The sequence below is a fragment of the Ipomoea triloba genome, chromosome 11, assembly GCF_003576645.1.
Source record: "Ipomoea triloba cultivar NCNSP0323 chromosome 11, ASM357664v1".
NCBI lineage: Eukaryota > Viridiplantae > Streptophyta > Magnoliopsida > Solanales > Convolvulaceae > Ipomoea > Ipomoea triloba.
The window spans coordinates 97947-110688 of record NC_044926.1 but is presented as its reverse complement, the minus strand read 5'-3'; the positions used below and the strand labels follow the sequence as shown (position 1 = coordinate 110688).

The 12742-nt window shown below is 38.8% G+C and overlaps 4 protein-coding genes and 1 non-coding gene across 6 annotated transcripts; 4 read left to right on the top strand and 1 right to left on the bottom strand.

The window, feature by feature from the left end:
• The first annotated feature begins 211 nt into the window (after positions 1–211).
• LOC115997704 lies at positions 212–364 on the top strand. The gene has a single exon (XR_004093799.1). It is a non-coding gene; the product is annotated as a small nucleolar RNA snoR145 (small nucleolar RNA).
• Positions 365–1254: 890 nt separating this feature from the next.
• Positions 1255–2409, bottom strand: LOC115997402 (probable membrane-associated kinase regulator 6). The gene has a single exon (XM_031236947.1). It carries the CDS (start codon positions 2200–2202, stop codon positions 1492–1494), a length of 711 nt encoding a protein of 236 aa, XP_031092807.1. The 5' UTR covers positions 2203–2409; the 3' UTR covers positions 1255–1491.
• Positions 2410–3231: 822 nt separating this feature from the next.
• On the top strand, positions 3232–4420 carry LOC115997448 (acidic endochitinase-like). The gene has a single exon (XM_031237001.1). The coding sequence runs from the start codon at positions 3389–3391 to the stop codon at positions 4283–4285; it is 897 nt and encodes a 298-aa protein (XP_031092861.1). The 5' UTR covers positions 3232–3388; the 3' UTR covers positions 4286–4420.
• Positions 4421–4763: 343 nt separating this feature from the next.
• On the top strand, positions 4764–9548 carry LOC115996701 (delta(8)-fatty-acid desaturase-like). Of its 2 annotated transcripts, none has more exons than XM_031236059.1 (2): positions 4764–4991; positions 7861–9548. In XM_031236059.1, exon 2 carries the CDS (start codon positions 7907–7909, stop codon positions 9254–9256), a length of 1350 nt encoding a protein of 449 aa, XP_031091919.1. In that variant the 5' UTR covers positions 4764–4991; positions 7861–7906; the 3' UTR covers positions 9257–9548. The 2 variants fall into 2 exon arrangements, with proteins under 2 accessions (XP_031091919.1, XP_031091920.1); XM_031236060.1 differs by lacking the exon at positions 4764–4991 and adding an exon at positions 7566–7726.
• An 819-nt stretch (positions 9549–10367) lies between these two features.
• On the top strand, positions 10368–12646 carry LOC115996659. The gene is made up of 2 exons (XM_031236010.1): positions 10368–10924; positions 11808–12646. Exons 1-2 carry the CDS (start codon positions 10566–10568, stop codon positions 12304–12306), a joined length of 858 nt encoding a protein of 285 aa, XP_031091870.1. The 5' UTR covers positions 10368–10565; the 3' UTR covers positions 12307–12646.
• Positions 12647–12742: the final 96 nt, after the last annotated feature.

The following is a 12742-nucleotide window of genomic DNA, read 5'->3' as shown; positions in this document are numbered from 1 at the left end:
TCGGATTTTATTTTTCAGTGCTGATTTTTAAGGTAGTGTGATAAACGAAGGACCTATGGAGGGAACGCTACCTGAAATGCGTTCTCGGCCAAGTTTGCCTTCGGAAATTGATTCCAGAATGCAGATCGCCGGTCGGATTGTTGTCCGATTTGGTTAATTTTCGTCCTAAGATCTAAAATTCTGACATACTTTGTTGAAACAAATTGTATTGGGGCGAAGGTCCCAGCGGAGAGGGTAATATACTGGAACGATGCCTCTCTAACATTTAAAATCAATACCTTCGCAGATTAAACGTCTGCCGAATCGTAGGATGCCTGCATATGTTGTCATTTTTGGTGCATCTGGAACCCTCGGCCAAATTTTTCTGATATTTAATCTTCGATATGATAATAATTTTGACCGGAAAAAAATAAATTTTAGCCAGACACTAATTTCTACTATTAGTAAAGAAAAATCTAAAATAATTTCTATAAAATTTCAATCAAAATTTTAGGTAAGGATAGCATTCTATGCAGACCTGAGCTGCAGTGTAGACGTGGAGACACAGAATGGAAGTTTGATTTCTAGAGTTTCGACAATCTGTACAAATGTTAATGTTCTTTGCAGTATTGTCATTAAAGTATGCCTAGTCCGTGTTGTGGACATCCCCACACCCTTCATTATATGAATACAAAAACACAGATAGGCTTATATTGTTCAAGAAAAAAGTTCTGCGTTACGTTGGTTAAGGAAAAAGACTAGTTAGTATTTTGCAGCGGGGAGACAAATAGGATGTGGAATGAGTTTGGTCCCCCAAGTTATGTTGGGATACGATAAAACACCAGCCTGAAATGATGGCAACTGTGATTTTGTGGTGCTTCTTCACGATAACAACATATAAACGAAAGACAAAATTGGAATTGCATGGTAACAAAAAGCATGAATTGGACTGTCTCCTGACAAATGTCATTCAAGGACCCCACTGTCTCCTGCTCGCCGCTACTTATCAAGAACTGTCTTCCTCAAACTGAGAAAGTCAATAAGCAGATTTGCAACTTGGCTAAGATTGATACAGTATCAACCATTCTTGTTGAAGGATTGGCTTGCATTAACAAAATAGAAAACAATCAAGAAAGTGGTATGATGCTATGTGTTAAAAAATCTCTAGCTAAAGTGGGGGAGGGTAAGGCAGGGGCTGCAGAAGATAGAAGATAAGCATTTGCATTGTGCAGTGCTGCACATCACTCGTTTTTGTGTGAAAAATGTACAAATTGGTTAGCTGCTGGCAATGGTTATTTTCTTTGTCTGGAGAACAAAATTTACATGCACATCAAAGAAGAAGGCTGAATCTATTATTAATTGGTACAAGCATTATGTTCAGCTCTTTGCAATATCTTCAAATTCTTCTGTTAAAAATGTACAATTCTTATTTCATTTCCCTATTAAAGGAAGAAATTAAAAGATGAAAGCTTGTGGTTTTTGCAGTGGAAATGTGTTAAGAACTGATGCTGTCTAGCACATACCAAATGATCGTTTACAGTGAAGAATTGCTTCAGTAACTAAGCATTCCTTGTCATGGTTATCGTCTGTCGAATGGTATGGACTTTGCAAGGGGGATGCTTGTGGTGTATTGCTCCAGCTTCTAGTCTTTCTTAGCTTCTTTTTGTTGCCTGTTTGCTTTTCTCCAGTTCTGTCAACAGCAGAATAAGCCTTGGTAAACCGCGGTGCAGAGGCTTGGCATCCAACTTTAGCAGTATTTCTTTGCATCCCTAACCTCTTCAACAATGGCTTCAAATATCTCAACCACTTGTGCAACATTCTGCTTGGTAATCCCCTCCATTTCTCAATGAATTCCTTCTGGGTCGTGGGAGTATGTGCGGATTCTGGTGCTGTGATTGAGCTACTCAACGATTCTTTTACAGCTTCATTTTTTGATCTGTCGATATACAGGGGCATGATCTGACCTTCTGAGAAAATTTCATCAGCATGGACCAAGATAGCAGACTCAGAACTAGCTGCAGGGAGATCAAAGTTGAAATTCTGTGCTTCTTCATTGAGTAATCTTTTCTGATGAACTATGAATGTTGTTATTTCGAAGGCGCCAGCTTCATCTATAGATATTCTTGGGGATTCTGAATCTGCAAGGCCATCGAGTGGCAGGTTTCCATTGAGCAACCAGCTGTATGAAAAACTTTCTGTGGCTAGAGGCTGCAAGTTTTCCATGGTCTTGTATGAGGAGGAAAAGAAAAGTGGCTAACACTGTTTAAATACTAGTAGGGATGGGCAGGCAGACCTTACATCACAATCTTGGATGGATTCTAAGACATTAATATCTGTGTGGTCTGTAGAATGCTGTCTGTTATATCAATCTGCACAAATGCTCATGTTGTTTGTGCTGTGGTCATTAAAATGTTCATGGCAGAAGCCTAGTCCATGCTGTGGATATGCCACACCTTTTCTTATATGAATACAAAAATACAGATAGACTTTGAACATGATATAAGCAGTGAGGAAAGAATAATGTTAAAAGTTTCAACCTTTGGTTGTCACACAGAATTGTATGTTGCTTACTGCTTAGGCCAAAATTTGGCTTATTTGGTAAAAAGAAGACAGGGGTCCCTGGGCTGTAGGCGGGAATAGGGGAATAAGAAAACATATTTGGTAGACCATGAATAGGACATGAGATGTTTTTATATTGTTTGTGTACCCAGAAATTAGCTGCTGATGTCATGGAACATGTGACACAAACTGTTTCGGAAACTAACAGAGAGTCACATTTGATATACTTTCTGAACCAAAGAATCCAATTACTGCTTAGAATAATTTGATTTACTTTCTGAACAAAAGAATTTCTTGTTTTGGTGTATGAAATTAGAGCTGACTTTTTGAAGCTGAATGTTAGGTGTTTCATTCCAAGAAGAGGCATGCAGCATGCATGCATGCTTCTTTCTGCTCTGCTGATTCTACACTAACACTAGTTAAGTTGCTGCTGCTGCTGATAGCCCAATTGTAGAAAAGGGATAAGTTTGGATGCGCTATCTTGGGCCTGTTGAGATGCCCATGCCCAAAAAATTATTATGGACAAAGAAAAGTATAGCATGAGAAATCTGGGTATCATAAAAGGACAAGAAAAATTATGTTTTGTAGCTATGGAGTTGACTGCTGTAGTATCATCATGTTCTTTGGACAAACAGGACAAGAACTGAGAGACCCTCTACACTATAATCTGAATTGCTGGTCATACGAGCTCTGCGTGGCTGCCAAGCTAAGCTACGCCTAACGTAATTACAACTTAGCAGTTCTGTAAAACAACAGATTATCCTCCTTTAAAATCCGGCATTTTCTAGCATGTTTTGCATGTACAGCTTTGATCTCTTAGTTTCAAACTCAAGAAATTAAATCAGCAAGAATGGCTTGGCGTTCTGCAAGAAACTCCTCACTGCTCTGCATGGCTATGTTAATCATGTCTGTTGGTTGTGATGCAGGTGGAATAGCTATCTACTGGGGGCAAAACGGGAACGAAGGCACGCTGAAGGAAACCTGCGCCACAGGGAACTACGACTTTGTGATTTTGGCTTTCTTGGCAACATTCGGAAACGGTCACCAGCCGACAATAAACCTCGCCGGCCATTGCGATCCATCCACGAACGAGTGTACCAAGTTGTCCCCGGAAATCAAATCCTGCCAGGCAAAAGGAGTCAAAGTCCTGCTGTCCCTGGGCGGCGCTGCCGGGAGTTACTATCTTGCCTCTGCGGATGATGCTAGACAAGTTGCCACTTATCTGTGGAACAGTTTCTTGGGAGGACAATCCAGTGATCGTCCTCTTGGCAAAGCGGTTCTAGACGGAATCGACTTCGATATCGAAGGAGGGACTAACCAATACTGGGATGTGCTGGCCAAATACCTTTCTGGGTACAGCAAGAAAGGGAAGAAAGTTTACTTGAGTGCAGCCCCGCAGTGCCCTTTCCCTGACGCTTGGATTGGGAATGCTTTGAAGACCGGCGTTTTCGACTACGTTTGGGTTCAGTTCTACAACAATCCGCCATGCCAGTACGCTTCCGGGGACATTGCCAACCTTGAAGATGCGTGGAAACAGTGGACTTCCGACATTCCGGCTGACAAGATTTTCCTAGGATTGCCTGCTGCTCCTGATGCTGCCGGAAGCGGTTTCATTCCGGCCGGAGATTTGACCTCCAAAGTTCTCCCTGCAATCAAAGGATCTTCCAAGTATGGTGGTGTTATGCTGTGGTCTAAGTACTATGATGATGAAACTCATTACAGTTCTTCTATCAAGACTCATGTCTGATTAAACTTTCAATTCTCAGCTAGCTGCTTGCCTGCTTTTAATTTGCTTGTACGTATTGTTATTAATTTGCTTGTACGTATTGTTAAATCTTGTATCCATGTTATATGTGAATATATTTTAAAAAGAATTATTATATAAGAATCTGTATTAATTCTCAAAAACAAACCACAGATAATATATGTGCATAGATACACAAGTGTGTAATAATTCACAAATATCATTCTTCATCCGTTTTTGCTCATAATTTAATACTCATTCATTCATTGTGTGACACTATTAAATTTATTTTAAGTCTCGAAGGAGAACAAAAATGAGGTTGGTATAATTATATACTACATTTTACTTACCTTTTCATGCAACCATAAGATGTTTTTTTTGGGTGTCCCCCTCAACGTTAATAAAGATGGTCCCTCCAAAGTTATTAACGCTGGTCCACCACAAGTTATAGCATTATTAAAAGAAAGGCGGTAACGGCATCTCAACACCAAGCGAGAGCCAGAAATCGACGCATTGGTGGATTCTGATTCTTTCTTTTCGCTTCTCTCTCTGCATTCTGCAGATTACGACTCATAGGGCATCTGTTTGGAACTTTGCATGAGGGCCGTTGCGGACGGGGAAAACTACATGGGTCGTCTGCGTGCCAAAATCACAATTCTAGATTCGACTTCCATCACCTGCTCTGCTTTCTGGTGTTTCCTCATATCAGGTTTGCTCTTCTACAATCCTGTATTTTGATGTTGCAGCTTCAGTATTCTTAACTAGGTTGCTAATTTGGTGTTCGTGGGTATTTGGGGATCTATTCCTCACAAAATGCATCGCCTTTCATCTCTGCAACTGAACTGAGACTAATAGCTTAGTTTTTTAGGGTTTATACAACAAATTTGCAGCTCAGAAACTCGAGATGCCATTAAAACAAAATTGTTAAGTCGTGTTGTTTTATAAAGATATTGTCTTTAGCTTCATAATGTGAATCTGTGGGGGGAAATCTTCTTACTGGTTCCTTCATTTATCTGCATTTTGATTTGTCATCTCCTGTATTATGTGATCTATGGCCTATGCTTTGACTTTTTATTTTATTTTTTATCATAAGGAGGGCCTGGGAGTCGCCCAAAAATCGGAACATCTTTGATTTGAAAATTTAGAAGATATTTTCTGCTTAGTTTCTTATTTTATTTATTTATCAAATATTCTATATTTGCTGGCTGCTGCAGCTCTTGAGTAGAGTATTGAAAAAAAGGAGTGTTAGTCATGTACTGGTAAGATTAGCTGTATTGCATTTAGGTATAGGTAAATGATGAAATATACTTTAACAGAGTTAGGTATTGGGTACAGGTGTGTGTGAACCTCTAAAAACTACTGTTGTACTATATAATGTTATACAAACTTTAGCTAATAAATGAATCAAATTGCATTAGTAAGTCTTGCATTTATTTTCTTTGGAACGTCAAGGAATATTTGAAATTTGGAATGTGATTAATCTTTTAACATTCTTTACTTTTCCAACTTAAATGAAAGATTTCACCTTGATGGAATATACTCCATCCATTTATGCAGTAGTTAACTGATGTGGAGTAACAAGTGAATATTGGGACTTAACTTCTAGGGAATAGATTAAGAATGTCTTTTGCTTAATATACTGGATATGATGGTTCAGAAGAACAACAAAATGTGTACAGGTTAAAAGTGGTAGTAAGTTAGAGAACGAAGATAATAAATTGTGAGAAATTACATCTACAGTTAGAAATTAAGTTGGGTAATTCAAGGGCTGTTATTCATTAACAGCTTCATTTAGCTTTCTTAAGTCCAAGCTGTGAGTGTAAGCTAAAGGAAGAATGTTGTGTCTTCAAGCTCCCAGTAGTGTTTCATCTTCACAGTTAGCTTTAGGAACCTCCAACTTAATTTCCTTTCTCAGCATATCTACTACATCTACTTTGGAGTTTCTGGTAGATTTGCATCTGAAAGTGCTTCAAATTGTTGGTTGAAGGGAGGCTCCTCCTCCAATCATGAAACACATACAGCACCCACCAATTTGGCTGCAAAAAAAAAGAATCTTTTTAAGTTTCCCACTTTTTTCCACAGCTTTAAGCATACTAGTCCACTTGTAAAGATGTCAAATTGGTTTGTGTGGTTTTTCTTTGCTAAATACGGAGTATAAGTAGTTGATGCTGACTGGAACAGTTTTCTAAATAGTGCATGTCTGTCTGTCTGTTTGTCTGACTTTTTTTTTTTCTTCTTGAAACTTAAGTGTTAAGTTTATAGATTTATAAGTTGCACATGTGTGTCCGTGTCATTTGTTCCAGCTGTAAGCACTCAGCACAACTGGCAGCAGTCTGGCACAGACAGGCAGGAAGACAACACAATTGTTTCATGTTTAGTGTTTACCACTTCCATTCCATTGACATAGTCTTGTGTTTGAAATGGAGGATTTTCTGTGTTCTAAAGATATTTTTTAGTATTTTAAAAAAAAGAAGAAGAAGATATTTTTCAGTCTTCAAGATTTGTCACCATGTCTAAAGTCTATGCAACTTGGTCTCAAAATTGTCACTTACTTCTCCGTGTGTTGAGTTGTTGACCCAGACACCCCAATGGTCATCGCACGCTTAAAAAGACTTTGTCTCCATCAAATTTTTCCAAAGTTTTTAGAACATGATCTTTATTTTCAACCCCAAATAGCTATAATACTAATAATAAAAAAAAACAAAAAAAACACGCATTTAATTTTGATGGCAACTTTAATTTATTAAACATTGTCATCAATACTTATATAATTGCAATTTTTATTTTCAATTTTGTCGGTTATTAATTACGCTAATTCCTCACATTGTATGTTAAATTAATCGGGCAAACCCGAATTTCGAGAAGCTATTGTCAAAGATGTTGAAAATATAATCCAAGTGTGAAAGAATGAAGACGAGATTTGTGAAATTGTTAAACTTGGAAAGTGATGAAGCAAACAAACGTATATATATTTTTTTTTTAAAAAAAAGAAAAAACAATTTATCGGTAAACCTAAAATGGAATGGAATTTACCGCTTCCCTAATGTAGGCTAGTAATTACCATTGGATATTATATTTATTTATTTATTTATATATATGTCTTGGCTTGCAATATTAGAAAATGTTAGTAATAAGTTTTATAAGGTGCAAAAACTGGGCGGCTGGGCCATAGATTTTGGGACAAGCTAATCGTGGTCACATGATCCATGGCCAATAATAAGAAAGTAACAACATTAAAAAACACTTAAACGTAACCAACCAACCAACCATACCATTGTACAATGGGACCGACCCCAGCGGAGTCCACCGCTGCAAGAACGACTCCCGATTTAAACGTTCCCTCCCCGCATAACTCTCTGTGAACACCATTCTTCTAACCCAAAAACTGAAACGTTTGAAAATCGGAGAGAAGGGGTGAAGAGTTTGTAGGAGAGAAATCAGCTGGTAATCATCTGAACACCCTTCACTTGTAAGGGTGTTTTAGATTCTCACCCCCTCGGTTCCTCCTCCTATCGTTGTTTAGATAGATCCGACAAAAAAATTGAATCTTGATCTTGCCCCATCATTTTGTTTCTCAGATCTTGTTTGCCAAGGTTGATTCCGTGGTGGTGCTGGTGGTCGACAATGGGGGACGACAACAAGAAGAAGTACATTTCGTCGGAGGAGTTGAGGAAGCACAGCACCAGAGAAGATCTGTGGATTTCTATCCAGGGAAAGGTGTACGATGTGACGGAATGGATTAAGCAACACCCTGGCGGAGATATTCCAATCCTCAATCTTGCTGGCCAGGATTGTACCGATGCCTTCATTGCATTTCATCCCGGCTCTGCCTGGAAACATCTTGACAGATTCTTTACAGGCTACTATCTGAATGACTACGAGGTTTCCGAGGTGTCCAGGGATTACAGAAGCCTTTGTTCTGAGTTTTCCAAAGCTGGGTTGTTTGAGAAGAAAGGGCATGGGGTAATTTACTCTTTCACCTTTATTACATTGTTGATTTTGGCCTGTCTTTACGGCGTGCTCCGTTTTGAGAGTTTTTTGGTTCATATGGTGTCTGGTGGACTATTGGGGCTTGCTTGGATGCAAATATCCTACCTTGGTCATGATGCCGGCCACTATAACATCATGGCCACGCGTGGATTTAATAAATTTGCACAAATTCTGACCGGAAATTGCCTCACCGGAATCAGCATTGCCTGGTGGAAATGGACTCACAATGCCCACCATGTAGCCTGCAACAGCCTGGACTACGACCCTGATCTGCAACACCTCCCGGTTTTTGCAGTCTCCTCCAGGCTGTTTCAATCACTGAATTCCTACTTCTACGGGAGAAAGCTAACCTTTGACCCTCTGGCTAGATTCTTCGTAAGTTATCAGCATTTCACATTCTACCCGGTTATGTGTGTGGCAAGGGTGAATCTTTATCTGCAGACACTCCTGTTATTGTTCTCAAAGAGAAAAGTGCCTGATAGAGCTTTGAACATACTAGGAATCCTTGTTTTCTGGACCTGGTTTCCTCTTCTGGTATCCTGCCTGCCAAACTGGACCGAGAGGGTAGTGTTTGTGCTGACAAGCTTTTGTGTATGCTCAATCCAACATGTTCAGTTCTGTCTGAACCATTTCGCGGCCAACGTGTATGTTGGACGTCCAGAGGGGAACGATTGGTTCGAAAAGCAGACGAGTGGGACAATCGACATCTCTTGCACGAAATGGATGGATTGGTTCTTTGGGGGACTACAGTTTCAGCTAGAACACCATCTGTTTCCTAGGCTGCCTAGGTGCCAGTTAAGGAAGATCTCTCCTGTTGTTCAGAGCCTGTGCAAGAAGCACAAATTGCCTTACAGGAGTCTCTCATTCTTCCAGGCCAATGCCACCACCATCAAAACGCTGAGAGCCGCTGCACTCGAGGCTCGGGATCTGAGCTGCACAGCGCCCAAGAACCTGCTCTGGGAAGCTGTCAACACCCATGGTTAAGCAGAGGTGGCATTGTAATAGTATGTTTATTGCTTTTAAGACAGTTTCATAATTGATGTCGTTTGATTCTAATCCATGGTTGGGGGGAGCATGGAGGTGGTGCTGCTGCCTGCTTGGTATGTTTTGAGTTTTTAGCCCCTCCCTCTGGATGACTAGATCTGGTTCTGACTCATGCATTTTGAACAGAACAATAAAGCTCAGCATTTTTATTATGTACTCAAACTTTAAGATAATTCTGCAAACTAAATCATCTCATGATTCATGAATAGAAACTTATTTATTTTTGCTTTCATAATTTGATCAATCTTATATTTTGTATGTTTAATGTATGAAATCATACTCTACAACATTCTATTCCTTCCCAGGTTTGATTAAGTTTAGCAAAAATACTCTAAAAATTTACTCTCAATTTTTATTTTATTTTCACTAAGTGTTCAAATTTTATTGAAGGAAAAAAATAATGAATAAAAATATGAGTATAAAATAAGAGCATACATAGAATTAATTCAAGCAAATAGACCAACTGAATGTCACAACTGAAATTCAATGGACCAAACCTTTGGAGGGTTTCATGAAACTAAATGTTGATGCTGCAAATGGGATGGACACTTCTTCGTGGCTGCAAGGGTTCCCACCGGAATGGCTTTTATAAAGTAAAAGAGGCGAAGCAATGGTTATCTTCATTACTGTCAACAAGGTGTAGTTTAGTATTCACTAGGCTTATCTTCATTACTGTCAACAAGGTGTAGTTTAGTATTCACTAGGCGATCTGCGAATGTTGCTCGGAATTACTTACAAACTCTCTCTCTATCATTTGTAACACTCTCTATTCGGACTTATTTTAATGAATTGAAAAGAATTAATTCGAAAAGTTTAATCTTAATAGTTGTCCCTCTCCGTTTGAGATAGATTCATGTCAAAAAAAAAAAAAACAACTACGCTCCAATGACTCACGTTCAGAACACATGCCCGTTCCACTTCCCACGTTTGGAACACGCCCCAAGGGTGCGGCGTGGAATTAGTATACGTAGAAAATAAATTTGATAATTTCCAATTGAAAATTTGCAATTATCGGGAAGGTGAGTTGGCACTTTATTTCCACCCTCTGCATCTCCGCCTATGATCTGATAAGATTGTCGATTTTTATTTTTATTTTTTGTAACCAAACAAACCCCAAAATTCTCTCTTTGCTCTCGAATATTCGCGCTCGAATTCTTCACACAGCGCTGAAAGTTCAAAAATGTTATCTGCCGATTTCTTGCACCTCTGATTCCTCCAAAGTTTCAGACTTTAGCCTCATCAGGATCAGATGGCCGTTCTGTTACCGTCGTCGAGAATCTCTTCATTTTCCGTCTGCCGACGTCCGGTGGGGGTTTTTTCCGATACAAAGAGCAGGGCTGTGCAGCAGATCGCTATTCCTGCAGCAAGCAATAGAAAGGAAAATGTGAGGATTAGGGTTTTATCGAGTGTTAAGGATTTGGAGGAGGCTACTGCGATTTTGGAGGATAATGTGGGGTTGTACGACCAATTCTCGGCTCCTAAGGCAAATGTTAGCAAAGAGGAAGAGGAGAAGCGGGATTACTATCTCAACACGGGCTACGCTATCCGGACTCTAAGAGAGGAGTTCCCTACTCTGTTTTACCAAGAGCTTAGCTTTGATATCTACAGGTTTTTATATGCAATCTTTTTACACTTTTGTTGATGTTCTAGCTTTTCAAACGTGTTTTCCATTACATACAGTAAGAAAGTTGCAAAGTTAGTCTTCTTTGCCCCTTCTACATGAGTGATCATTGATCAAACAAGCTAAATAACAATTACAACTTCACAATTCCTTGGCCCTTAGCATCTTATACAAGGAGGGTCATCCTTTAAAACTTGTTGGAGTCTCCAAAACTCCTGGTCCTTTAGGAAAATTCTTCCCCCAATTTTGAAAGTTTGAGTCTTTCTTGTAATAAAATTGAAAATTTTGAATCTTTTTCAAGTTTTGATTTATGCTTGTGTGTTTTCCATCTCAAACTAATAGAAAATAAATAATTTATTCCTTGCATAAACTGTTGATCATCTATTTACATGAGACTACAGACAGTGAAGTCCTGAGAACCTTAGATTAGTCATCCTTTATTTTGAAAATTGTAATTGAATTCATTACTAGATAGTAAACTAAGATAGGAATTGTGTGCCTTAGTTGGCACATCTATAATAAATAAAGGTATGATCTTTAAAATATACAATCCACTTCTTGGAATTCTTATACTGGAAAACAGGATTCAGATGAACATACTAAAGCTAGATATATATTACTGTGATTTCTAAATGTTAGGTTAATTTTTACTTTGTTGCATATCTACCAGGTGGTAAAGCACAATGCGTTATTGCCTTTTGATTTGTAGTGTTTCTACTGACTCATAGCATCTTGAGAAACATGCACAATAATATTCAAGAACTGAAAGATTGCTTTTTTCTAGCTAGTCATATAACATTATACTTTGTTGTGGTTTCAGTAATATAATGTTTGCAATTCTTGATGTTCCTTTTCACTCTTGATCTGTAGGGATGATATTGTCTTCAAAGATCCACTCAACACTTTTGTCGGCATTGAGAATTATAAATCAATCTTTTGGGCATTACGGTTCCATGGCAGGATATTTTTTAGGGCTTTGTGGATTGACATTGTTAGCGTGTGGCAGCCTGTGGAGAATTTGATAATGGTGCGTTGGACTGTCCATGGCATCCCTCGTGTGCCTTGGGAGAGCCGTGGGCGATTTGATGGCACTTCAGAATACAAACTAGATAAGAATGGGAAGATATATGAGCACAGGGTCCATAATATTGCTCTAAATGCACCTCCAAAGTTCCGCGTGCAAGCTCTGCAGGAAATGATTCAATACATTGGCTGCCCATCGACACCAAAGCCAACTTTCTTTGAGATCTCATCCTCATCATTCAAGAACATTATGGCACTAGTGAATTCAAGCGGGTTCAGACATCACCTGTCTTCAATTTTAACCTGTGTTTGGAAGAAGAACGAGGAATCATCTGACAAAGAATAGCATCCATCCCACATGGAGTGTGCGTGCGACAAGACAAAGCTTAAAACTTTTGTGAATCTGTGAAGAAAAATGAGAGCCCTTGCTAGGGTTTTCATGCTCATGCTCATGCTCATGCTCATAATGTGGATGGAGTGTATATTTGATAGTAAATGCAACTAAGCCTGTGTACCAGCTCAGAGTTTAACTGAGTGGGGATTTGTAAAATTTTGTATAGTGGTATAGCCTAGCTGCCCAGTACAGGATTTCATGTTTTTTAGCACCTGCTACATACATCAAACTTGGTCCCTATAATAAACTATTCTTGGTTTTGCACTTTACATCAGAAATGGTTAACCCAAAATACTCAGCACTTTACACTTGAACTGTTTCAATTTTACTGAGATTATTATGTGTAAAATATATTGAGATAGAAGTAAAGAAGATTATTTGTTGGTAA